Below are 26,181 nucleotides of genomic sequence, written 5' to 3' on the forward strand. Positions count from 1 at the left end.
ACTGATTGGAGACTTCAGGAGAAGGAAACCAGAGGTCCGTGAGCCAGTACTCATTGGAGGATCAGAGGTGGAGAGGATCAGTAACTTTAAATTCCTGGGTGTCACCATCTCGCAGGACCTGTCCTGGACCCATCATATAAATATAATTGCAAAGAAAACATGACAGTGCCTCTCCTTCGTCAGGAGTCTGTGGAGATTTGGCATGTCATCAAAAACTTGACACATATCTATAGATGTGAGGTGGAAAGTGTGCTGACTGGCTGCATTGTGGCCTGGTATGGGAACATCAACACCTTTGAGCAGAAAATCCTACAGAAGGCAGTGGATTTGGCCCAGTACATCACAGGCCCCTTTCAACCATTGAGCACATCTACATGAAAGGTTGCCAAGAAAAACAGCATCTATCACCAAAGATCCTCACCACCCAGGCTATGCTCTTTTCTCACTGCTGGCAGCAGGTGCCTCAGGATTCACACCAGAGGTTCAAGAACAGTTACTACCCTTCAACCATCAGGCTCTTGAACAAAAGGAGATAGCTACACTCATTAAGGATTCTGTTATATTGTTATTTCATTCTCATTAATTTATTTATATCTGTACTTGCATAGTTCGTTTACAGTGTACAGTTCCTGATGTTTACAGTAGATCTGCTGAGTATGCCTGCAGAAAAAGAATCTCAGGGTTGTATGTGGTGACATGCATGCACTCTGATGATAAATTTTACTTTGAACTCAGTGAAGTTTTGATTCATCCCTGTTTATGGAGCTATGCTGTCCAGGGTGCTCCCTTCCTCAGGAGAACTGTTGAAAAAGGAACTCCTCTTCCCACTCCCTGGAGCCCCTCTTGTTTGAGGTGCTCCCTCCCTCTCCCTCTTGCCCCATTGACTGAGGTGCTCTTTCCTCTATAGCCTCCTTCCCTGTCTCCAAGGATTATTGATAGGGTCTCTCTCAAGCTTGCGTTGATAGCCGTGCCTCCTTCCCTCTCCCTTGAGAGGGAGGGTCGATTGGGGTGCTCCTCCCTATCCTCAGGGAGTATTGATTGGAACACCAGCAGGTGATCTCCTGTTGCTTGGGGTGCTCCCCCTTCTCCCCGGGGTGCCTGCCCGAAGTGGCTCTGGCAGCACCCCTGCCCTCCGCGGGCACTGCGCTGACAGCCGAGCCGAGCCGCGGCCGCGGCGCGCTGACGTCAGTGGCCTGCTCGGGCGGAAGACCTGTTGCTGGAGTTGGGCTGAAACTTTCGCTCGGCTTCTCGGTGTGAAGGAATGCGACGTGCCGAGAGTAGCACGGAGAGCTGCGCCGAGCCGGAGCGGGCCGCAGGTGAGCCGAGGCCGAGCCGGGGCTCATTCGGTGGTTCGCTGGTTGCGGAACTACCGGGGGAACCAACGACTCTAAGGCGCTGTCCAGGGCTGATCGCGGAGCGGAGCAGGCCTGCGCTCGACCCCGGGGGGGGGGAATGAGGGCAATCGGAGAGGGGTGATGAAAGTAGTGGGCGATGGGTGGGGCCCTTTCCACGTTCTTCCCCCCCCGAATGATGCTTGTTTTAGGCAAGAGAGCCGCCCCGTCTCAACGTCTCCAACCTCCCCCTTCCTTCCCCAAACTATGGCTCCGGACAGCGAGCGGTTCTGGAATCAACATGTCGGCCCTGGAGCCTGTAGCACATGAGCACCGCATATCCCAGATCTATCTGGATCGCCTGCAGTCCCGCCACATCACCCCTCACCGTGCCCTTGCACCCAACTCTTCTCGCTGCGCCGTGTACCCTCATGCTTCAACACCCTTTATCTCCTGTCTACCAATCCCACCCATATCCACCCGACCATCTCCCGCAGTTCCCTCCCCGCACCTTTCTTCCTTTATACCTGGCTTCCAGATCCCCAGCACCTTATCCAGACATTTTGTGCAAGTGCTTCCCGAACCACCTCACTACCACGTTTTGACTGTCCATTCTACCTTGACCCAGGTACTCTGCTGGTTACCCCCACCCATTCCCTTGACCATTTGTAGTCTCCTCAACTGTTACCCGGATCTGAGCCTATTCCCTCCTGTCATCCAAATTTCCACACTGATGCTACCCCATTCAACACTAGATCCTAGAGCCCCTCCTCTCCACCCTTCTTCTTGATGTTCCTTTCTATTAATCCCCCCTCATTCTGTATAAGCACACTTTCAAAATCTCAATCTCCTGCATGTTCTCCCTCCATTCTACCAGCCCCTATCTATGCCTTGATTCACTGCAATTTTCTCCACTCTTCACTACCATGGAAACCATTCCAACCTTGCCTGGCCCCTTAGATCCCAAACCCCTGTGGATTCCCCATGATTCTGCCTAACCTTCCCTCTCTGGGAATCATTGCAGATTGCCTCCCATCTACCTAGTGAGTCCCTCGTCTTGCGATATCTGGAAACCCTCTTGGATTTCCTTCACTGAACTCCCATCTTTGATCTCCTAACAACTTCTGCCCTGCCTATCCCACCCCACCCCTTAGATTTTTTTTTGTAGCACCCTCCCCAAACCTTGGATCCTGCACTCCACACTAACTCTACATTCCCTCACACAGTCTCTATATTTATTGGCTCCAGTTCCTTTTGAACCTAAAATCCTTCAGGAATCCTACTCAGTCCTGATCCACCATTCAACCACTCCAGGGTTATCTATTTCAGAATCACTAGGCACAATCCATTTTCCCTCCACAGTTCTCCTCGGCTTCCCTTTCCTCATTCACTTCAGGCAATCATCTGCCTTCAATTTCTTTAATTTCATGTCCCACTAAAATTTTAGGCTCCCTGATCCCCATTCATTCCATTCAGGATAGCCTGCACCCCAAACGTTTACTATTCTTGTAGACACTATACTAACATGAACCCCCCCCACCCTCCTGAACTCATTCAACCTCTCTCAGCTGGTCATCAATACTCCCATTTCTCATTCTTAGTCATTGCTATACTTCTTTCTCTGCCCACTAATCATTACATCTGCTCTCCCAATTCAGCTGACCACCCTCTCCTCAAACCTGATCTCTTATTCTTGCTTCCCAGTTTGTAAGATTCCTTAGGATCTCCCCAATTCTTCAGTGTACCCATTCACTTCACACCACCATCACCATCTGTGCATTTCCTCACTCTGACATGGATTCCAATCCTCCCTCTCCTTGCCCCCACAATCTTTGCTCCCCAACATACTTCTAAACTAGTTGATTTTCCACCCTCTTCCTATTTCCATCTATCCTTGTCTCCCCTCCCATCACTGTACTAGAAGCCCTCCTTCATTAGTCACCTCTCCATATGCCCATCCTTGCATCTGCCTCCCATTCCAACATCCCAATCCACATCTAAAGGTTTTTTCTCCCTCAGTCTTAGAGTTTTCTAATCTCATCACTGGCTGGATCTCCTCCCTCTCACTACTCACCTTTCAAAATATCCCTTCTTGTACCTTCTCTCTTCCCTGTGTCTCTTGGTATCTGTTTTCTGTCAACCACTTAGTGTACATCTTTGGTGTTGGAGAAAGTGGTTGCATGTAAGCTGAAAACTCCAGGAACTGCTGAGCAGTTTGCAGCTTGGAAGTCTTTAAATTTCAACGTTTCAATAACCACTTTTAGTAATGAGCCAAAAAATTTATTTTTGACAATAATTTAGGTATTCACAAATATTAGTAAATTTCACAAGTAAAATGTAATCCTTGAAATGTTATTAAATACTGTGACACAATAAGTATAAAGTTATTGATCCAAAGTCATAATTTTCTGAAGATATTTTACATTGTCGATGCAGCAGGATAATAATTGTTTTGTATTTAGGTTGTAATTAGTAAGTTTATGACTTTGCAGAACTGAATCCTTTTGACTCTGTGTCTTATATTATCCTTTGTTTTTACATATAGAAAATTAAAGATGGCTGCCCAAGTACTTGAGCAATCCAGTGGGACCGGCATGTTTTCCCACTCCAATATGGGGATTTCTTCCAATGAGGAAATATGTGGCCTTAATTATCTCTCCAAGAATGACTTGACAGCAGCACCACAGCTGGTTATGTTAGCAAATGTTGCCTTAACTGGTGACATAAGTTGTTATGATTACCAGGGCGAAGATAGACTGATGGCAGAATTGAAAACAGTTGATGACAATTTATCAGACAATGAGGAAGAATTGAGGACTGGTGTGAATGATACATTGCAATCAGAAAATATAAATGATGAAAATCAAAGTGTGCCAAATGTTGTAACAAAGGGTGGTTCTGAGACTTCATCTCAGGACTTGAGCACAGATTCAGCAGAAGTAGTGAATCAGGAGAACTTGGCAGACAAAGGAAAGAAGTCCAAACCATTTCGTTGTCGACCCTGCGACTATGAAGCGGAATCTGAGGTGGAGTTTGTGCATCACATCAAAGTACACAGTGCCAAAAAGTTCATTGTTGAAGAAACTGCAGAAAAGCAAAGTAAATCCAAAGTTGCAGATCCTCTTCCAGAGGAGGCAGATATTTCGAAAGGCCCCATTCGCTGTGATAGGTGCGGCTACAACACAAACCGCTACGATCATTATCTGGCCCATTTAAAACATCATGACAAAGTTGGAGAAAATGAGAAAGTTTATAAGTGCACCATCTGTACATACACTACTGTCAGTGAATATCACTGGAAGAAGCATTTGCGGAACCACTTCCCCCGAAAGGTTTATACTTGTTCACAATGTTCTTATTTCTCTGACAGAAAGAACAATTATGTGCAACATATGCGAACACACACAGGTATGGTTTAATTCATTACAAAAAGCAAGTTGTGGGATGCCATGTGTGAGAGCTGTTGTTAATTTATGTAACAATTCCTTTTCGTATATCCTCCTGAATGCAATGAGTTATGTTTCAACTGCTATTATAATTATTAAACTGCATTTTCCATGTCCATAGAAACACCAGAAAAGGTAGCAAATGAGATGAATATTCATTTAATTGCTTTTTGGTAGGGCTGTTGATATGAGGTGGTTGTACAGATACAAGGAAAATTCCCCAGTTTGATTGTTGGCATTAGATGGTTTACTCAGCAGGTGAATGAAATTGTCTTTTGAGTGAGAAGATAAATCACAATGCTGTTGGAAGTGGAGCAGTTCCTCAGTATGCATCGGTGTGTTACCCAAGGTTGTGTGCTCAGCTATACGAATGATGTTTTCTGATTGAGATAAACCTGGAAATGATGTAATTGATTTAAAAACCATTTCTGCTCTGCCATCTCTATGCCTGAATTTGAACTATAATACACATATTTGTTGAAACAGGCAATTAATAAAACAAAGCAAAATAAATTCAATTTAGATCATGTCTGGAACATCAATCAGACATTTTCATAGTTGGCAGAGGATTTTTTTGTATATTAGAAAAACAATTTGAGCATGTCCAAAAAAACTCTATAGCTGTTAATATGTTTTTAAAGTGTAATGAAGATGTTGCTGCAGCCATTTTGCAGGAAATACTATAGACTCCAGAAATAGCATTGGAATAATGAACAGATTGTTTGAATTGTTAAGTTTCTTATATTAATCAGGGCAATAAGGGAACTCTTTTGCTTGTCGATAAAGCATACCATGGGAAAACGTATGCCTGAGGGGATCTTCAAATGTCTCTTTTAAAATAGTGTTTTTTTTTGGTGGCTTTTTAAGTTGTGTTTATTTGTAATTTGGTTGATAAAAATCATGAATTCCTACATATGTTCATCTTAATGGATTTTGTTCTGCTCTTTGTAACAAAAACAAATTGGAATTTTCTAAGCTTGAACTTGGAATGATTTTAAAAAGGGTATTTAAACATAACATTTTGCTTAGTGATCACAGATTTCCAGAGCCAATTTGATTAATGCAATTTCAGTTTTGGCACTTCATAAAGTTGCTCAGGTTTCTGTCTTTTTTAAGGAGACCCTGCCAGTGCTTTCTGTAGCAACGTGATTTGCTATGTTAATCATGCATTATTTCTTTCACATTTATATATCAAAAAGTTGACTCATTTTTTTCCCCCTTGGGTTAAAGTTCATTAATTTTTTATGATCTAATGATAGGATCTTTTAAAAAGGATGAACTCTGCCACTTCTAAACTGTCAGCGTTGCATAGTAAATCTTAAGACATCCTTTGACAATGTTTCATGGGCAGTCTGGGGGGTGGGGAGGGTTTATAATTACCCAAAAATGAATTGAAAGATTCTAAAGAATGTAAATTCTATCTTAAATTTAAGCAAAATATAGTAGCAGGATCAATTTGCATTTATCTAAACACAAGAGATTCTACAAATGTTGGAAATTTTGAGCAACACACAAATGCTGGAGGAACTCAGCAAGTCAGGCATCATCTGAATGGTTTGGGCGGATGAAGGGTCTTGGCCCAAAACGTTGATAGTGCATTCCCCTGTATAGATGCTGCTTGACCTGCTGACTTCCTCCAGCATTTCGTGCAAATTGCATGGGCACTTTTCTCGCAAGGATAAAGAAGTTGAAACCAAAAGACATGGTAAATGTGTAGAACCGAAAACTGGAGGCCTTTCAGGGGTTTAGAAATTGGGTGTGGGTAAGGTGGGGTCTGTAGGGTAGGAACAGTGGTTCCTTTATTCATGGGCAACAGGGGTAAGCTTCTTAACTGGGGTAACTGTAGGCCAGTGAGTCTAATGTCAGTGGTAAAGAAGTTATTGCAAAAAATTCTGATGGACAGTCAATTGAAGTTTTAAGTCTTGGTGAGAAACAGGAAGAAGAAATAAAATTTTTAATATTGATTTTCATCACTTGCTCATAAAATAATATTATTTGTCCAAACAGCTCTCTCCATTTCAATTTTTTTTGCCTCTCAGTTGGAAAGGCAGATTAGAGCTTGGTCTGACCAATATGACTGAATTATGTTTTAAAGGTAGCAAAATATGTGTGAATTTGATGTAGAATCGATGGATTAGTCTTCGTCTATAAGTATCAGAATCAGGTTTATTATCACCGGCATGTGACGTGAAATTTGTTAACTTAGCAGCAGCAGTTCAATGCAATACATAATCTAGCAAAGAGAAAAAAATAAATAAATATAATAATAAATAAACAAGTAAAACAATTACGTATATTGAATAGATTTTTTAAAAGTGTGCAAAAACAGAAATACTATGTTTTTTAAAAAAAAGTGAGGTAGTGTCCAAAGATTCAATGTCCATATAGGAATCAGATGGCAGAGGGGAAGAAGCTGTTTCTGAATCGCTGAGTGTGTGCCTTCAGGCTTCTGTATCTCCTACCTGATGGTAACAGTGAGGAAAGGGCATGCCCTGGGTGCTGGAGGTCTTTAATAATGGATGCTGCCTTTCTGAGATACCGCTCCCTGAAGATGTCCTGGGTACTTTGTAGGCTAGTACCCAAGATCGAGCTGACTAGATTTACAACCTTCTGCAGCTTCTTTTGGTCCTGTGCAGTATCCCCTCCATACCACTATGTTGGGACCAGGTTAGATCCTCAGAGATTTTGACATCTAGGAACTTGAAGCTGCTCACACTTTCTACTTCTGATCCGTCTATGAGGATTGGTATGTGCTCCTTCGTCTTACCCTTCCTGAAGTCCACAATCGGCTCTTTCATCTTAACTGATGTTAAGTGCCAGGTTGTTACTGCGGCACCATTCCAGTATTTGGGATGTCTCGCTCCTGTACGCCCAGGAGATACCACCTGAGATACTACAACAAATTATCATCAGAAAATTTATAGATGGTATTTGAGTTATGCCTAGCCATACAGTCACGTGTATACAGAAAGTAGAGCAGTGGGCTAAGCACACACCCCTGAGATGCATCAGTGTTGATCGTCAGGAGGATTGCACAGATTGTGGTCTTCCAGTTAGGAAGAATAAGAATGATGCTCAAGAAGTATTTACAGTGATAAGGGGTAATAGTCTTTTACCTGTTACGTACCCCGTAACTGGGTCACTTACCAGCAAAGGTAGAGAGGTCCGTTGAAGTCTGATGGTACTATTTTTAACAGTATTTATTGATAAAAATACACAAAATAATATCAAGGCAAACTTACAGATAGTATACGTCGTCAATACTAAATCTAAAAGCGCGGGTCTAATAGTAATCAATAAGAAATAGCTGTATCGTTGTCTAGGGGATAATGTATTGTCCGATGGAAATATAAAAGTCACTCAGTTCATTCAAGCTGCAGCTTTTGGGTTGGAGAGAAAGACGGGTTAAAACTTGCCCATTCCTTTTATGATGTCAATCCTTCGAGAGTCGTTGGGAGTTGATCCGCCAGGAGAAAGATATGTTAAAGTGCCGGGGTTAGGACTCAATGTATTTAAGTAAACTACTTAAGAACTTTTTAAAAGCTATCATTAATGCTTTTTGAGAGGGTGGTTTTAGATGCATATCATATTTTTACTGAGTTAAGTATTGCATGTAATTAGTTTTGCTACAACAAGTGTATGGGACATTGGAAAAAATGTTGAATTTCCCCATGGGGATGAATAAAGTATCTATCTATCTATCTATCTTGAATTCCCCGTTGTTAGCTAAAAACCGTTCTGCCGTGGTACAGGGCCCACCGATTCCGGGGCAAACGGAAAAGGACGCACGTGGCCTTCCACTGGTTTTTGCTATTACGGGATCGTTAGCGTTTCTTCTGGTGCGTCTGAGGGGCTGTTCCTACAGACCCTCTTTTTATCCTGACTCACAGGGTCTCAGGTGTCAGTCAGGTTGGGATGATGCAATCCCTCCACCAACCTCACCCTCGGTTCATTGGCTGGGGCTTCGATGCATAGTACTGGATGCAATACACAAGAGACAATAGCCGGTATCAATGGGTCCGCCTTTCGGAGGCCAGGACACATTCCAACTCTTTGTGGATTCTGCATGTCTTTCTCTCATTTCCTGGGTCTCCTGAACTGACTTAATAGTGATCTTGCGATTCTCACAAAGGAGGGGGGGCTACCCCGCACCCTTCGGCCCCTCAGAGCTGTGGCACATTCATAACACCCCCTTTCTTCAAAGCGTTTTCACCAGCGGTGAAAACGAAGTAGTACAGAGTCTTACAGGATTTTAGAATCTAACACAATACAAAAGCTTTTCCTTTTCACTACAGAGTAATACAGTTATACATTCAACTCAGCATCTAGATGGTTACTGATTACAATTGTCACTTCCTTTAATATCTTAACATCTTGTACCCTACTAAAGTCTTGTAGCATACGTATATACTACAAAAGTTCATGCAAATACTAATCGTTATGTTGCTTTCAAACTTAACAGGCAGGCTTCCATGGGGGTTGTCTTTTATTATTCACAGGCTTTGTCGAAATCCCTTAAAACCGGTTTCTGCTATTTAAAAATGGCGTCCCCATTAACCCTCGTCTCTTTTCCAGTTAGTTCCCACGTGGGGAGCTTGGGTACCCTGGCGAAATAGGCTTTCGCTCGCTTCTTTCATAGGAGTTATTTTATCAACAATGTGTCCCAAACTTAGACCATCTTCTGAATTTCCACCCAATTCTTTAATTTTACGCAAGTTGCTAGCTTTCTCTTCAGGACCCTTCAGGCTATTAGTTTTCAGTTCGAACTCTTTGTTCAAGCAGCATTTCAAATTCTGCCTTTTCACACCACACTCTGGAATAACAATAGCCTGGGGGGCCCCGTCATCTTCCAACTCAACCTGTAAGTGATCCACAGGTTTTAAATTTTCTTCATTCGATTTGGGAACTATTTCCCGTTTCCTTCAATGATAATACTCATCTCCCCACTTTTGATCTCCGCATTAACTTTTAACACACCTTCGAGCACAAACACCTGGGAACTCTCACTTCCCACTATTACCAAGGTTAACCCTTTCTTCGCTGAACCAAGTCTATCTGACCCACAAGGACTGCTTTCCTTGTCAACTGAATCAAATACCTCAGACTTTTTCTGAGCTTCATTACTAGGTTCAGTACCACGTGCATCCACATCTTGGACACACTCCAACGGGACATTTGCCTCTTCCAGGTTTTCAATATCCGTACCCGGTCCAAACTCTAAATTCCCCTGATTCTCCCAGCTACTCTCTGGGCAACTCCCTTCCGGAGTAAACTCAACCCCGCGGGCTGAAACAACCTCATCTGCCAACCCAGCAGACTTCTTCAAGGTAAGGGCACCCTTTTCATCTAGGACTGCCCTCATTTCATTATCGGGAACACCTTTAGAATTTTCAACTTCTTCAAACAGTTCTGCCAAACCAGACAGATCATCCATGTCTAACTCTGGACCTTTTAACAGCTCTACCTGTTTCTCATCTTTATCTCCTGCCTCTAGAACTTTTCTCCTCGCTAAGGGCAGGTCTACCTCCTCTCCCTTACTCTCTTTCCCTTTACTACTCTTTGTTTTACCACCCTCTAAACCCTCGTGGTACAGGGTCGGTAAAAAAGTCTCGGCCAAATCGATACTGGCCAGATTTAAACTGCTCTCGTTCTCAGCTGCCTTTCTCGACATGCTGTGAGTAACCGCGCATGCGGGATAGATCTTGGACGCTAGGGGCGGGGCTGACCAAACCTTACCACCGGCTAAGTCGGTACCCAGAAGGACGTCCGCATCAGTTCTCGGGAATTCTGATCGCACCCCCATTTCAACTGGTCCAGAGACTAACTCACAATTCATAATGACCCTATGCAAGGGCACCATTTCCGTCCCTTTGCCTATTCCTTTCACAGCTACCATTCCCGTCTTGCGACCAAAATCTAGTACCTTACTGCTGATCAATGATAGTTCAGCCCCCGTGTCTCTCCAGATCCGTACTGGAACTGGGGTGCCTCCCTCCCTCACAGACACGGTTCCGTTTGACATACAAGTCTCAGACCCTTCTTGTACTCTGTCTACCCGGGGCTCTCTTGTCGATTTACTGATTACCACGGCACATCCGATAGGGACTGCTGCTTTCCCTTTTCCTGTCTCTTTCTTCGGAGTAAAGCACCTAGATGCAATATGCCCCCCCCTTTCCACAATTAAAACAGGTCAAGCCCGGAAATCTCTGGCCATCTTGCCTTTCCCCCTCAATCTTACCATTAGCTCCCGGCGGGACCTCTGCCTCAGCCGGTGGGCTTTCTTGATCGTTCCCACGGTCTCTCTGGGAACTTTTATTGGAGGAAAACTTTGTCTTGTGGGTTAGGGCATATTCATCTGCGAACCTAGCAAATTCTGAGATAGACTTATTCGGCTTCTCATTCAAATACATCCGGATATCCTCTGAAACACAACCTTTAAATTCCTCAATCAGAATTAACTCCCTGAGACGCCAATAATCCTCTTCCACTATCTCTGCTGTGCACCAATGGTCCAAGAGCACACCCTTCTCATAGGCAAACTCGGTATACGTCTGATTCCACCCTTTCTTTAGATTTCTGAACTTTTGTCTATACGCTTCAGGTACTAACTCATAACTCCGATGAATGGCCGCCTTTACTTTGTCATAACTCTCCTCCTCTTCCTCCTCCATGGACAACGCCGTATATGCCCGCTGTGCCTTCCCTTTTAACACACTTTGTAACAATGCCACCCACTGATCTCTGGGCCACTTCTGATTCACTGCCACCTTTTCAAAAAGCAAGAAATAACTATCAACATCCGTCTCCTCGAACGGAGGTACTAACCTCAACTCCCGACTAACATTAAACTGCTCCTCTCGGTCTGACCCCTGAACTCGTTGCTCTTGCCTTAACTTCTCCATTTCCAAGTCATGTTTCCTCTGTTTCTCTGCCTCCCTCTCCTTCTCGGCTCTGTCTTTCTCCTTCTCAGCTCTTTCCCCCTCTCTCTCTCTCTCTCTCGGCTCTTTCATTCTCCTTCTCAGCTGCTTTAACTTAATTGCATGTTTCAACCTTAATTTCTCCAACTCTGAGCCGTCCCACTAGCTGGTACCTTTTCAGGGATATTTTCCAATACCTCAGCTGCAAACACATTCTTCCCAATATAATACTGAATTATTGCCCTTCGCACCTCCCACTTTTTCATTAACAACCTCACCTCTGTGAGGTTTAACCCCTTTGCCAAATTTATCAAGTTTGATTTGGTGGCCGCCTCTAGTGCTAGTGCCTCCAGAGTCGGGTTTTCTATAAATTCACCCACGTCCATCTTTGCTGGTTTCCCATCTGGCTACCCGTGTAACCAGATCCAAGTTTGGACTTACAAGCCCGATTCACTGGCCTCCCAATTTGGTGTCAAATCCCAGACGAGCCCCCAATTGTTATGTACCCCGTAACTGGGTCACTTACCAGCAAAGGTAGAGAGGTCCGTTGAAGTCTGATGGTACTACTTTTAACAGTATTTATTGATAAAAATACACAAAATAATATCAAGGCAAACTTACAGATAGTATATGTCGTCAATACTAAATCTAAAAGCGCGGGTCTAATAGTAATCAATAAGAAATAGCTGTATCGTTGTCTAGGGGATAATGTATTGTCCGATGGAAATATAAAAGTCACTCAGTTCATTCAAGCTGCAGCTTTTGGGTTGGAGAGAAAGACGGGTTAAAACTTGCCCATTCCTTTTATGATGTCAATCCTTCGAGAGTCGTTGGGAGTTGAATTCCCCGTTGTTAGCTAAAAACCGTTCTGCCGTGGTACAGGGCCCACCGATTCCGGGGCAAACGGAAAAGGACGCACGTGGCTTTCCACTGGTTTTTGCTATTATGGGATCGTTAGCGTTTCTTCTGGTGCGTCTGAGGGGCTGTTCCTACAGACCCTCTTTTTATCCTGACTCACAGGGTCTCAGGTGTCAATCAGGTTGGGATGATGCAATCCCTCCACCAACCTCCCCCTCGGTTCATTGCCTGGGGCTTCGATGCATAGTACTGGATGCAATACACAAATCCGTCTCCAAGAGACAATAGCCGGTATCAATGGGTCCGCCTTTCGGAGGCCAGGACACATTCCAACTCTTTGTGGATTCTGCATGTCTTTCTCTCATTTCCTGGGTCTCCTGAACTGACTTAATAGTGATCTTGCGATTCTCACAAAGGAGGGGGGCTACCCTGCACCCTTCAGCCCCTCAGAGCTGTGGCACATTTGTAACATACCTAAGGAAGAGGAGTCCAGGACTAGAGGGCAGAAGTTTAGACTGAGAGAGGAAAGATTTAAAAAGATCCTGAGGGGAATATTTTTCATGTAGTGAGTAATGAGTGTATGGACTGAGCTGCCAGAGACGGTTACAGTAGTTCCATTTGAAAAGCTCTTGAATGGGTATGTGGGAGGGAGAAACTTTGGGGTTAGGAGCCAGACTTAGGAAATTGGGATGAACTAGGTGGACAATGTGGTCAGCACAGACTTGTTGGGCTGAAGTGCTTGTGTCCATACCATATTACTCTTCAATTTTATGGCAATTTGATAAGTATGTCTGAAAACTTCGTAGAAGTGAGTGGTTAATGAAGGTATTAACAAGAATTCAGAAAGTGACAGCTAAAGGCATGATATCCAGCAATAATGTAAAAAATTGAGACTGGGTTGCTTGGCAGAATGGGTTGTGGTAGTACGTGTAGCAGGGAAAGAGATTGCAGGGATGAGGACGACTTCACTGAATACAGAATTTAAAATGAAATGTAAACAATTTAAATTGAATTTTTAAACTTTGCCACACTGGTTGTCAGTGTAGCTCAGAGTGATGGATGAGCAGGACTTGGTGTAGGAAAGAATGTGGCTGTGAGAGTTTTAAGTAGAATGGAGGATGGAAGAGAGTAGGTTGGTAGAAGAATGTGGACGTCTCAAAAAATGAGGAAAATGGTGTTCAAAGTTTGACCAGAGAGGCAAAAAGGTTAAAATGCAGTGAACTGTTAAGATGAGAAAGTTTCTATTAGGGAATGATGAAAAACCAGATTCAAAATTGTATTTAAGAACATAAGATATAGGAGGAGAATTAGGCCATTTGGCTCATTAAGCCTCGTCCGCCATATCATCATGGCTGAACCAATTTTTCTCTCAGCCCTAATCTCCTGCCTTCTGCCCGTATCCCTTAATGCCCTGACCAATTAAGAATTTATCAACTTCTGCCTTAAATATACATAACTTGGCTTCCACATCTGCTTGTGGCAAAGAATTCCACAGATTCACCACTCTCTGGCTAAAGTAATTCCTTATCTCTGTTCTAAAAGGATGACCCTCTATTCTGAGGCTGTGTCCTCTAGTCTTAGACTCTCCCACCATAGGAAACCTACTCTCCATATCCACTCCATCAAGTCCTTTCATCATTCGATAGGTTTCAATTAGGTCACCACTCATTTCTTTGAATTCCAGTGAATACAGGCCCAGAGCCATCAAACGCTCTTCATATGACAAGTCATTCAATCCTGGAATCATTTTCGTGAATATCCTTTGATCCCTCTCCAGTTTCAGCCTATCCTTTCTAAGATAAGGGTCCCAAAACTGCTCACAATACTCCGTGAGGCCTCTCCAGTGCTTTATAAAGCCTCAACATTACATCCTTGCTTTTATATTCTAGTCCTCTTGAAACGAATGCTAACATTGCATTTGTCTTCCTCACCACAGACTCAACCTGCAAATTTTTCCTTCAAGGAGTCCTACACAAGGACTTTGAAGTCCTTTTGCACCTCTTTGTGTTTTCTCTCAATTTAGGAAATAGTCAGCTCTTTCATTTCTTCTATCAAAGTGCATGACCATACACTTCCTTTTTTTAAAAAAAAATTTTTAATTGAATTTTCAAATGGGTTACAGAAAGAAAAAAAAAATCAACCCTTCCCCCCTCCCCCAACGTATCACTATAGAAAAAAAAGAGAAGAAAAAAGAAAGAAAGAAAGAGTGCCTGGATATCGGAAGATCCCCACATGCTCCATGGAGTTCATAATAGCTTTTATATGTATATTTATTTCTTTCCCCAGATGACCAATAATTTTATCTTCGGAGCACCTATATATTTAATCCCATTTTTTGTAAATAAGGGCGCCAAATTTTCAGAAATATTTCATATTTATCTCTTAAATTATAAGTAATTTTTTCAAGTGGAATGCAGCTAAAAATTTCATTCTTCCAATGATCTATAATTAAGTATGAATCTGATTTCCAAGTAACTGCAATAGCCTTTTTGGCTACTGCCAATGCAATTTTTATGAATTATTTCTGATATTTATTCAATTTGGATTTCGATTTTATCCCTTCAATACCGCCTAGTAAAAATAATGTTGGTTTATGTGGAAGTTGTATTCCAATAATTTGTTCCAGTAAAACTCTTAAATTTGTCCAAAAAGGTTGAATTTTAAAACAAGACCAAGTAGAGTGTAAAAAGGTACCAATTTCTTGATTACATCGAAAACATTGATCAGATAAATTTGAGTTTAATCTATTTATTTTTTGTGGTGTAATATATATTTGATGTAAAAAGTTATATTGTACTAACCTTAGTCGAACATTTATTGTATTTGTCATACTGTCAAGACATAATCTTGACCAACTTGTTTCATCAATTCTAATATTCAAATCAGTTTCCCATTTTTGTCTTGACTTATGAATTCCTTGTTTAATCGCCTGTTTTTGAATCAAATTATACATACCAGAAATAAATTTTTTAATTTTTCCTTTATGAATGAAAGTTTCTATTTCATTAGGTTTCGGCAATAACATTGTTTGACCCAGTTTATCTCTTAAATAAGCCCTTAATTGGAAATAACAGAAAAGAGTGTTATTTGATATTTTATATTTATTCTTTCATTGGTCAAATGACATTAATATACCTCCTTCAAAACAGTCTCCTATATATCTAATCCCTTTGTGAAACCAGTTATATAAAAGTTGATTATCCATTGTAAAAGGGATAAGTTTATTTTGAATTAAAGGTCTCTTTGCTAATAAAGATTTCTTTATCTCATCATCAATGTTTATCTTATTCCATAAATCAATCAAATGTTTTAATATAGGAGATTCTTTCTTTTCCCGTATCCATTTAGATTCCCATTTATATATAAAATTTTCTGGTATATTTCCTCCTATTTTATCTAATTCTATTCTAATCCATGCTGGTTTATCTTCATCAAAAAAGATGCAATAAATCTAAGTTGATTTGCTTTGTAATAATTCTTAAAATTTGGTAATTGTAACCTTCCTAAGTCAAATTTCCATGTCAATTTTTCCAACTATATTCTTGACATCTTACCTTTCCAAAGGAATTTCCTCACACATTTATTTAACTCTTGAAAAACTTCTGCGGTAATTGTATTGGTAGTGTTTGGAATAAATATAGTAATCTAGGGAATATATTCATTTTTACAGCATTGACTCTACCTATTAATGTTATTGGTAACATCATCCATTTATCAAGATCCTCTTGAATTTTTTTCAATAATGGCAAATAATTTAATTTATATAAATTCTTTATATCATTATCAACTCTTATACCTAAATACTTTATACCATTTATCGGCCATCTAAATTGAGTTATTAATCAACATTGACTATAATCTCCTTTAGTAAGGGGTAGAATTTCACTTTTATCCCAATTTATTTTGTACCCTGATATTTTCCCATATTCTTCCAATCTAGAAGATAATTTACGCAATGAATGCAATGGGTTAGTTAGATAAATCAGAACATCATCAGCAAATAAGTTAATCTTATATTCCTCCTAATTAACTCTGAAACCCATAATATCTGAGTCAGTTCTAATTAATTCAGCTAATGGTTCTATTGCCAACACAAATAAAGCAGGTGATAATGGACAACCTTGTCTAGTTGACCTTGTTAACTGAAATGATGTTGAAATTTGGCCATTTGTCACCACTTTAGCTTTGGGGTTAGTATTTAAAGTTTTAATCCATTTTATAAAAGATACTCCTAATCCATATTTTTCCAATACCTTAAATAAAAAATCCCATTCCAATCTATCAAATGCTTTTTCTGCATCCAAAGCAACTGCAACACTCATTTCTTCCCTCTTTTGTGCCAAATGAATTATGCTAAGTAACCGAGTTACATTATCAGCTGGTTGTCTATTTTTAATAAATCCTGTTTGGTCCATGTGTATTAATTTTGGTAAGTATTTAGATAATCTATTAGATAAAATCTTTGCTATTATTTTATAGTCTGTTCAACAAAGACATCGGTCTATATGATGTTGGCTTTAAAAGATCTCTGTCTTTTTATGGCAGTACTATTAAAATAGCTTTCGAAAAAGATTCTGGAAGTTTATGCGTTCTTTCCGCTTGGTGTATAAGCTCAATAAAAGGAGGAGTTAATAAATCTTTAAACTTTTTGTAAAATTCAGGCGGATAACCATCTTCTCCTGGAGATTTATTACTCTGAAGCGATCCTAGAGCTTTTTTGACCTCTTTTAATGTAAAAGGCATATCTAATCCCTTCTGTTCTTCTGAATTTTGGGAGAGTTATTTGTGATAAAAAATCTTTCTATCGCAACAATATCATTTTGTGATTCTGATTGATACAGTTCAGAATAAAAATTTTTTAAAGTTTCATTGATTTCTAAAGGTTTCTAAGTAATTTTATTTACACTTGTTCTAATTGCATTTATTGTTTTGGTAGCCTGGTCTTTTTTTAACTGCCAAGCAGGAATCTTGTGTGATCTTTCACCTAGTTCATAATATCTCTGTTTAGTTCTCATAATTGCTTTTTCTGTTCAGTATGTCTGAAGTGTATTATATTGTAGTGTCGTATTAACAAGTTGTCTTTGTTTTTCTTCTGTCATATATCTTTGAGATTCTTTTTCTAATTTTGTAATCTCTTTTTCCAATTGATATATTTCTACCATATATTCCTTCTTAATATTAGAAGTATAACGTTATCTGGCCTCTCAAATATGCCTTCATCGCTTCCCATAATATAAATTTATCATCAACTGAATGTGAGTTTGTATCTAAAAAAAAATTGAATCTGTTTTTTCATAAAATCACAAAAATCTTGACATTTTAATAATATTGAATTAAATCTCCATCTGTAAATTGATTCCTCCTTATCCATCATTATCATTGTCATTATCAAGGGGGAATGATCTGACAGTATTCTTGCTTTATATTCCATATTTTTCACTCTGTCTTGAATATTCGCTGATAGTAGGAAAAAATCTATCCTTGAATAAGTTTTATGTCTATTTGAATAAAATGAATAATCTCTTTCTCTTGGGTTAATTCTTCTCCATATATCAATCAAATTAAAATCTTTCATCAATGATAAAGTTAATTTTGCTACTTTTGGTTTTGTAACAATCTTTGTTGACCTATCAAAAACTGGGTCTAGACAAAAGTTAAAATTTCCACCTATTAATATTTTATCGTGTGCGTCAGCCAAATTCAAAAAAGCCTCTTGTCTAAATTTTACATCGTTTTCATTTGGTGCATAAATATTCATAAGAGTCCATAGTTCTGAAAAGATTTGACAATGTATAATCCCGCAGAATCAATTAATACATTTTGTATTTTAATTGTTAAAGTTTTGTTGACCAAAATTGCAACTCCCCTCACTTTTGAATTAAATGAAGCTGCTACAACGTTTTCGACCCAATCTCTCTTTAATTTCTGATGTTCTATCTCTGTTAAGTGTGCTTCTTGTAAAAAAGCTATATCTATTTTCATTTTCTTAATGTATGTTAACATTAACATTAAACTTTAAAAATTCAGTAAATTAGTCATTATTTTTAACGGGGTTACTCCAGTCTATAATAATACATAATATTTCAACTCTAATAGTACCTTGGGGAATTATTTTAAAATTCTCCATGTTGCTATGTGTCTCCCCTCCGATCATCCAGGCAAAGAAAGAAAGATGAATGAAAAATAGATTATAAAGAAAAAAAACAAACAACCCCCCTGCTAATGTTGTGAATGGAAAAAAAACACAACATTACTCCCCCTCCGTTGTGCGGGTCATGGCAGAAACCATGATTACACACGTGAATCCCGTAGCGATCGATCCGAAGCTCCCCTGTAACATGAAAAAAGTATATATAAGAGAAGAAAAAATAATATCACTACTCTCGATTAATACTTCTCAAATTTTTACCTTTCTCCCCCTGTATCATATAATTAAAAGTATATTTAAATATTCTTCTGTCCTTAATGTGCATCTACTCACTTTAGTGTCCCCGTCTTCATCTTTAATACTGTTTCACTTTTAAATCTTTACTGTGTCTAGTGAATATTTGGGAGTTCTTGTGCAAACTTCTCTGCATCCTGATGATCAGTAAAAAATCTTCTTTTTCCATCATCCAAAAAAATTATCAGTGTTGCCGGGTGGCGCAATATAAATTTATAACCCTTTTCCCATAAAACTTTTTTCGCTGGGTTAAATTCCTTCTTTCTCTTCAAAAGTCATAACTTATATCAGGATAGAAAAGAACTGCTTTCCCTTCTATCATCAATGGCTCATTTCTCTTTCTGGCACATTAGGCAGCCGCCTTCAGGATCTTTTCTTTATCTTGATATCTTAAGCATTTTATCAAGATTGGTCGTGGGTTTTGATCAGGTTGAGGTTTTGGTCTTAAGGCTCTGTGGACCCTTTCGATTTCAATCAACTGGGTTCCCTCTTCCATTTCCAAATTTTCCAGGATCCATTTTTGAAAAAAATTTATTGGATCCTCTCCCTCTATCCCTTCTTTAAGACCAACAATTTTAATATTATTTCGTCTACTAAAATTTTCAAGCACGTCTATTTTTTCCAACAGTCGTTTTCTTTCTGATGTCCAGGCAAGAATATTATCTTCCATTTTATTCACTCTATCAATAGTGTCTCCCGTTATTTCTTCCAGCTTTTTAACTTTCTTGTCCATTTTCTCCTGTTTTTTCACCATTTTATCAAACATAGTCTTCATATTTTTAGTATCATTTATTATTTTTAATTCTTTTAATTCATGCATTATTTGCGCCAAAGCTTCTCTTATCCAGAATATCTTCCACCTCCAACCTCTTCCTGTTGTTCTTCTTTTATCTCCTCATCTTCATCTGTATGTTCCAGAGAATCCGAATCCACCTGGGGTTCATTTTCACTTCCACTTCCAATCGTAGCTGGGATTTGTAGTTCAAATTGCTCATGTTTGCGCATGCCCTTTCCTTTGCACACACGCAGTTCCTGTTGTTCCTTCTTGGAGACTGTTGATGTTGCCGCCGATTCCTGTTCTGTATCGCCGGAGGTAAGATGCACTTGAGTCCGAGGCTTCTTCATAGTGGCTGGCCCAGCTTGTACTGTCTTCAAAGTAGTAGTTTTCTTCTTTGTCTGTTTAGGAGGCATATCTAAGGAAAATCCTGAGTAGTTTAGACGTTTTTAGAAAATATTTACTAACTTTTCTTCACTTAAACATTAATTTATTAGTTTTTTACAGGAGAGCTGGATTTCCACGTCTCGATCCTACGTCATCACGTGACGTCCCCTCGACCATACACTTCCTGACATTGTATTCCATCTGCCATTTCTTTGCCCATTCGTAATTCCTTCTGTGACCTCTTTCCTTCCTCAAAACTACCCGCCCCTCCACCTATCTTAGTATCGTCTGCAAACTTTGTAACAAAATCATCACATCCATCATCCAAATCATTGACATATAATGTAAAATAAAATCGGTCTCAACACAGACCCATGTGGAACACCACTAGTCACCAGCAGCCAGTCAAAAAAGGCTTCCTTTATTTTCACTCTTTGTCTCCTGACGGTCAGTCTCTGCTTTATGCTTGCTAGACTCTTTCCTGTAATACCTTGGGATTGTTGCTTGTTAAACAGCCTCATGTGTGGCACCTTGTCAAAGGCCATCTGAAAATCCAAGTACACAACATCAACCAATCCTCCTCTGTTTATCCGCTTTCGTTTTGTTTTCCACCAGCAATGTCTTAAAAATAATTCAATTGACAGATACAGGACAAAACTCATAGAATGGTAAGCAAGATTGTGAATGGTATGCAATTTGTATTTGAATATTAGAGTGTTGTTTGTCTGGGACCTCACTGCAATTTGATAAGTGAGTCCAACATAGCCCTGCCATGTCTGCAATGACAATTTTACTAAGTCAAACTAATCCCATCTGCCTGCATGTGGTTCATATCCCTCTCTTCTCTACCTGTTCATGTCTAAATGTCCTTTAAGCATTGAGATTTTTTTTCTATTTTTACCACTCCCTTGGCAGCGTGTCCCAGGCACCTACCGCTCTATATTTAAAATAAAATTGCTTTGTTGTTAATTTTCCTCCTCTGCCTTAAACCACGCCTTCTAGTGATATTTGACATTTTTGCTCTGTGAAAATGACTCTCTGCATCTGTTATTTTATATACTTATGTGAGGTCACTCCTTCGACCCTTGATACACCAGTGAAAACAGTCCAACTTCTCCTTAAAGCTAATGTTTGCATTCCAGACTATCCTGGTGAATCTCTTCTGTATCATTTACAAAATCTTTACTCCTTCCTGCACTATGCCGACCAAGACTGTACACAGTACTCCAAATGTGGCCTAACCAAAGTTTTACGCAGCTGGAAAATTATCTTGTTTTTTTATTCAATGGCCTGACTGATGAACATGTCATACATCTTTTTTTTTTTTTTTTTTTTAAAGCACCCTATTCACTTGTGTTGCTGCTTTTGGGGAGAACTGAACTTGTACTCCAAGATCCTTCTGTATATCAGTATTCTTAAGAATCCTTCCACTTGCTGTATATTCCTACATTTGACTTCCTAAGGCACAAAAGAGGATGGTAAAAACTGCAGAGAGGATCACTGTGGTCTCCTTCCCCCCGTGTGACATTTTCTTGGAGCTTTGTATACGAAGGGCCCAAAGCATTGCTGTGGATCCTACCGTCTGTTCATCCATCCAGACTCTTTGACCCACCATCGTCAGGAGGGAGGTACAGGAACATCAGGACCAGGACTGCCAGACTGCATAACTGCTTCTTCCCTAGATTGCGGTATTAATGAATACCCTGTGACTACCTCGTCACTAGGACATCAAAATATTTACTGTATTATTTAAAATTTACCTATGCTGCGCACTTCACCTGCATTTTGTATTTTATAAACTTATTTATGTTGCTCCTCGTTGGTGATCACCTCAGGGGTGTGTGCTTAGCTCAATGCTCTACTCCCTCTATACCTAGAGTGTGTGGCTTAAATACCATTTATACATCTGCTGATGATACAACAATTGTTGGTAGAATTGCAGATGAAGATGAGAGGGCGTACAAAAGCGAGATATACCAGTTAGTTGAGTGGTGTTGTCGTAACAGCCTTGCAGATGAAAGAGCTGATTGTGGACTTCAGGAAGGGTAAGATGATGGAACATGAACCAATCCTCATAGAGAGATCAGAAGTGGAGAGAGTGAGCTGTCAGGATCTCTGAGGATCTAACCTGATCCCAACATATTGATGCAGCTATAAAGAAGGCAAGATGGCGGCTATATTTCATTAGGAATTTGAAATGATTTGGTTTGCCACCTAAAACACTTGAAAACTTGTACATATGTACTGTGGAGAGCATTCTGACAGGCTGCGTCACTGTCTGGTATGGTGGGGGGTAGTTGCTTGGCAAAGCAGTCTCCCAATCTACAATGGGTCTCACCGATATATAGGAAACCACACCAGAACCACTGGACACAGCAGATGATTCCAACAAACACGCAGGTGAAATGTCACCTTACCTGGAAGGACTGCTTAGGACCTTGAATGATAGTGAGGGGTGAGGTGTAGCACTTGTTCAGATTGCAGGGATGTGCCAGAAGGGAGATCAGTAGGGAAGGATGAATGGGCAAGGAAGTCGCATTCTGCGGAAAGCAGAAAGTGTGTGTGTGTGGGGGGGGGGGGGGGGTGAGTGAAACATCATTGGTGATGGGATCCAGTTGGAGGTGGCGAAAGTTTCAGAGAATTATGTGCTGGACGTGATGGCTAGTGGGGTGGTAGGTCAGGACCCCACTAGCCTCCATGTTCAGCACATAATTCTCCGTAACATTTGCCTTCTCCAACAGGAACCCATCACCGAGCGCATCTTTCTGTTCCCCCCACTGTCTGCTTTCCACAGGTATCACTCCCTATGCAACTCACTTGTCTATTCGTCCCACCCCTCTGATCTCCCTCCTGGCACTTACCCTTGCAAGCAGAACAAGAGTTACACCTTCCCTACACCTCCTCTCTCACTACCATTCAGGTCCCCAAACAGTCCTTCCAGGCCAGGCAACACTTCACCTGTAAGCCTTTTGGGGTCATCTACTGTATCCAGTGCTTCCAGTGTGGCCTCTTGTATATCGGTGAAACCTGATGTAGATTGGGAGACTGCTTTGTCCACCAGAAAAAGCGGGATCTCCCAATGGCCACGCATTTCAATTCCACTTCCCACTTCCCATTTCCAGCATGTCAGCCCATGGTCTCCTCTGCAATAACGATGAGGCCACACTCAGGTTGGAAGAGCAACACCTTGTATTTCATCTGGGTAGGTTCCAACCTGATGGCATGAACATTAATTTCTCAAACTTCCGGTAATCCCTGCCCTCATCGTTCTCCATTTCCATTTCCCTCTTGTCTCCTTACCAGCTGTTGGGCTTGAAATTCTGCCCTGTGTTTGCTTAGGAAGAGAGACAACCGACACCTGATTATAGTGAAACGTGGCTTTATTGGCAGAATCCGTAACTGGCACAGCGAATCGACGGAGTCGCTGGAGAAGGCGCGTTCCGACTTCCCCTTACAATCTGCTCTTATTTATATCCCTTTCCCCCCCAGCACAACCCCCCGCTACATATTAGGTAATATCGGGCACTTGTGTCCATCTTATTGGCCTGACGCCATACACTCACGAGTTACCTGTTTCTTTTGTTTACTGAATCGCGTGACACTAGTAGTTTCGGTGTAGCGGAGTCCCCAGTTTCGCTTCTCCCCTCCCTCGCATTACGTGAGCCACTCCTGACCTGTAATGGCAGTCTCGAATTAACCCTAACACTCCCTCCCTTGGCCTCCCAGAGGCCACATCCCTTACAAGCTTTTCTGCGGCTGCCGGGATCAGGCAGGGAGGTGAGCGTCCCCCGACACTCTTTGGCGTGTCCTCCCTATTTGCTTATCCTGATTTGTCCGACCTAGGGTCACAAAATATGGGTAGGGGTTCCCTAAACATTCGCAATTTTTACAAGTAGCATGCAACATTTCAGAAAACTTGTTCAAGAACAAATTCACAATCCCCCCCTTGCCATGGTCCATTTCAGTCCATGTCCTCCCATAGCGCGTCCGCTTTCCGGGAGGGCCGTGTCCTCCCCTTCCACCGGGAACAAGGGTGTCTGGTACGCCGGTGGAGGTCCATCCTTTCCGGTCAAGGCTCAATCTATAGTCCCGCAACAACAACCACACGTAATAAAGATAGCAATTGAAATAGACAGTCCTAGAGCCGCCTGTCCCAGAAACGCTCCCCACTTGCCAGAGGTCTTATTTAGCCAGTAGAAAATGATGCCAGTTATTGTCCCCCTCCCTTCTTACCTTTTAATGCCCTGTTGGAGACCTCGGTGACAGGGTATGGACCATGCCACCGTTTTCCGTTCCAGGTGAGCTTCCCCGGGCCTCGGAGGAACACTTCCACTCCTACCTTGATGGTGTCCGACCCCTGCGGCTGCTCACCGTTAGATTATTGAACTCGCACAGTTATCAATTTTACCATATTTCTAAAAACTCTCATATACTCTGATACTCAACACGCAAATGTCTGAGTTTTGGTAACTCGAAATTGAAGTGCTCCATGGCTCCCTAGTACACAGAGAGGATCAAATGTGGGACGGTCGCCTTTCAAAACCTGACCTTCGCGTGGGAGATTTCTCCTCTTAACAACCAGTCTAAGGTAGGCGCCGTCAGTATCCCTGTGTACTACGGTGTACCGCGACACTTTTCTCTTCTCCTCCTCACTCCTGAGACTTTTATGCCCTTCGTGGGCGGCGGGTACCCTCACTCAGAAGACTTTTCCACGGGCGGAGGATCTTCCTAAAAACAGATAAGAGTTAGTACTTACCAGTCACGATTCTGCACCGGGAATGATCTCTCCCAGGGCAATTTGGGGTTGGTGAGGATCCGTCAGCAGACAAGATCTAACTCAGTGATTTAACTATCTAGTGGAAGTCTTCGATATAACAGGCACTTCCTGACCTTAGTCGAGCTTGCGGCCGCAAGTTGTCTGCTGTCGGACCCGCCAGCCTGTGTTGTCTCTCCCTCCCCACGTCGGGGTCACCAAATGTTGGGCTTGAAATTCTGCCCTGTGTTCGTTTAGGAAGAGAGACAACCGACACCTGATTATAGTGAAACGTGGCTTTATTGGCAGAATCCGTAACTGGCACAGCGAATCGACGGAGTCGCTGGAGAAGGCGCGTTCCGACTTCCCCTTACAATCTGCTCTTATTTATATCCCTTTTCCCCCCAGCACAACCCCCCGCTACATATTAGGTAATATCGGGCACTTGTGTCCATCTTATTGGCCCGACGCCATACACTCACGAGTTACCTGTTTCTTTTGTTTACTGAATCGCGTGACACTAGTAGTTTCGGTGTAGCGGAGTCCCCAGTTTCGCTTCCCCCCTCCCTCGCATTACGTGAGCCACTCCTGACCTGTAATGGCAGTCTCGAATTAACCCTAACATTAACCCTAACACAGCGCATCACCTCCCTCGGGTGTTCCTCCTCCCTCTTCTTTCTTCCATGGCCTTCTGCCCTCTCTGATTAGATTCACCTTTCTGCAACCCTGTATCTTTCACTAATCAACTTCCCAGCTCTTTACTTCACTCCTTCCCCCACCCCCAGTTTCACTAATCACCACCTTCTTCCCCTCCCTCCACTTTCTGACAGTGATACCTCATCTGTTTTTCTCCAGTCTTGATGAAGAGTCTTGGCCCGAAATGTTGACGATGCTTTTTTCCATAGATGCTGTCTGGCCTGCTGAGTTCCTCCAGCATTTTGTGTGTGTTTCAAGGAGCATGTACTTAGATCTCAAGATCTGCCTTGCCCTCAACAGTATATTGTCTCCTTGCATTTGCCCTACCGAGGTGTAACACCTCACATCTGAGTTAAACTCCATCAGCCATTTCTCAGCCCATATGTACAACTTGTCTATGACGTGCTATATTCTTTGCCAGTCTTCTGCACTATCCACAACTCTGCCAATCTTGGTATCATCCGCAAATTTACTAACCCACCCTTATACATTTTCATCCAGGTCATTTATATTTATTACAAACATCAGAGTTCCTAACATAGATCCCTGCCGAACTTCACTAATTACAGACCTCCC

General features: G+C 41.4%; 1 protein-coding gene across 2 annotated transcripts in view; it reads left to right on the forward strand.

Moving 5' to 3' along the window:
* Window positions 1-1,166: 1,166 nt before the first annotated feature.
* Window positions 1,167-26,181, forward strand: part of rest (RE1-silencing transcription factor) — a 58,375-nt gene continuing 33,360 nt past the window's right edge. For both annotated transcript variants that reach the window (XM_073024468.1, XM_073024477.1), the window contains exons 1-2: window positions 1,167-1,316; window positions 3,877-4,739. In XM_073024468.1, the coding sequence (XP_072880569.1) occupies window positions 3,887-4,739 (853 nt within the window). In that variant the 5' untranslated portion in view covers window positions 1,167-1,316; window positions 3,877-3,886. The remainder of the gene's footprint in view (window positions 1,317-3,876; window positions 4,740-26,181) is intronic.

Source organism: Hemitrygon akajei, chromosome 2 (assembly GCF_048418815.1).
Source record: "Hemitrygon akajei chromosome 2, sHemAka1.3, whole genome shotgun sequence".
NCBI classification, from domain to species: Eukaryota; Metazoa; Chordata; class Chondrichthyes; order Myliobatiformes; family Dasyatidae; genus Hemitrygon; species Hemitrygon akajei.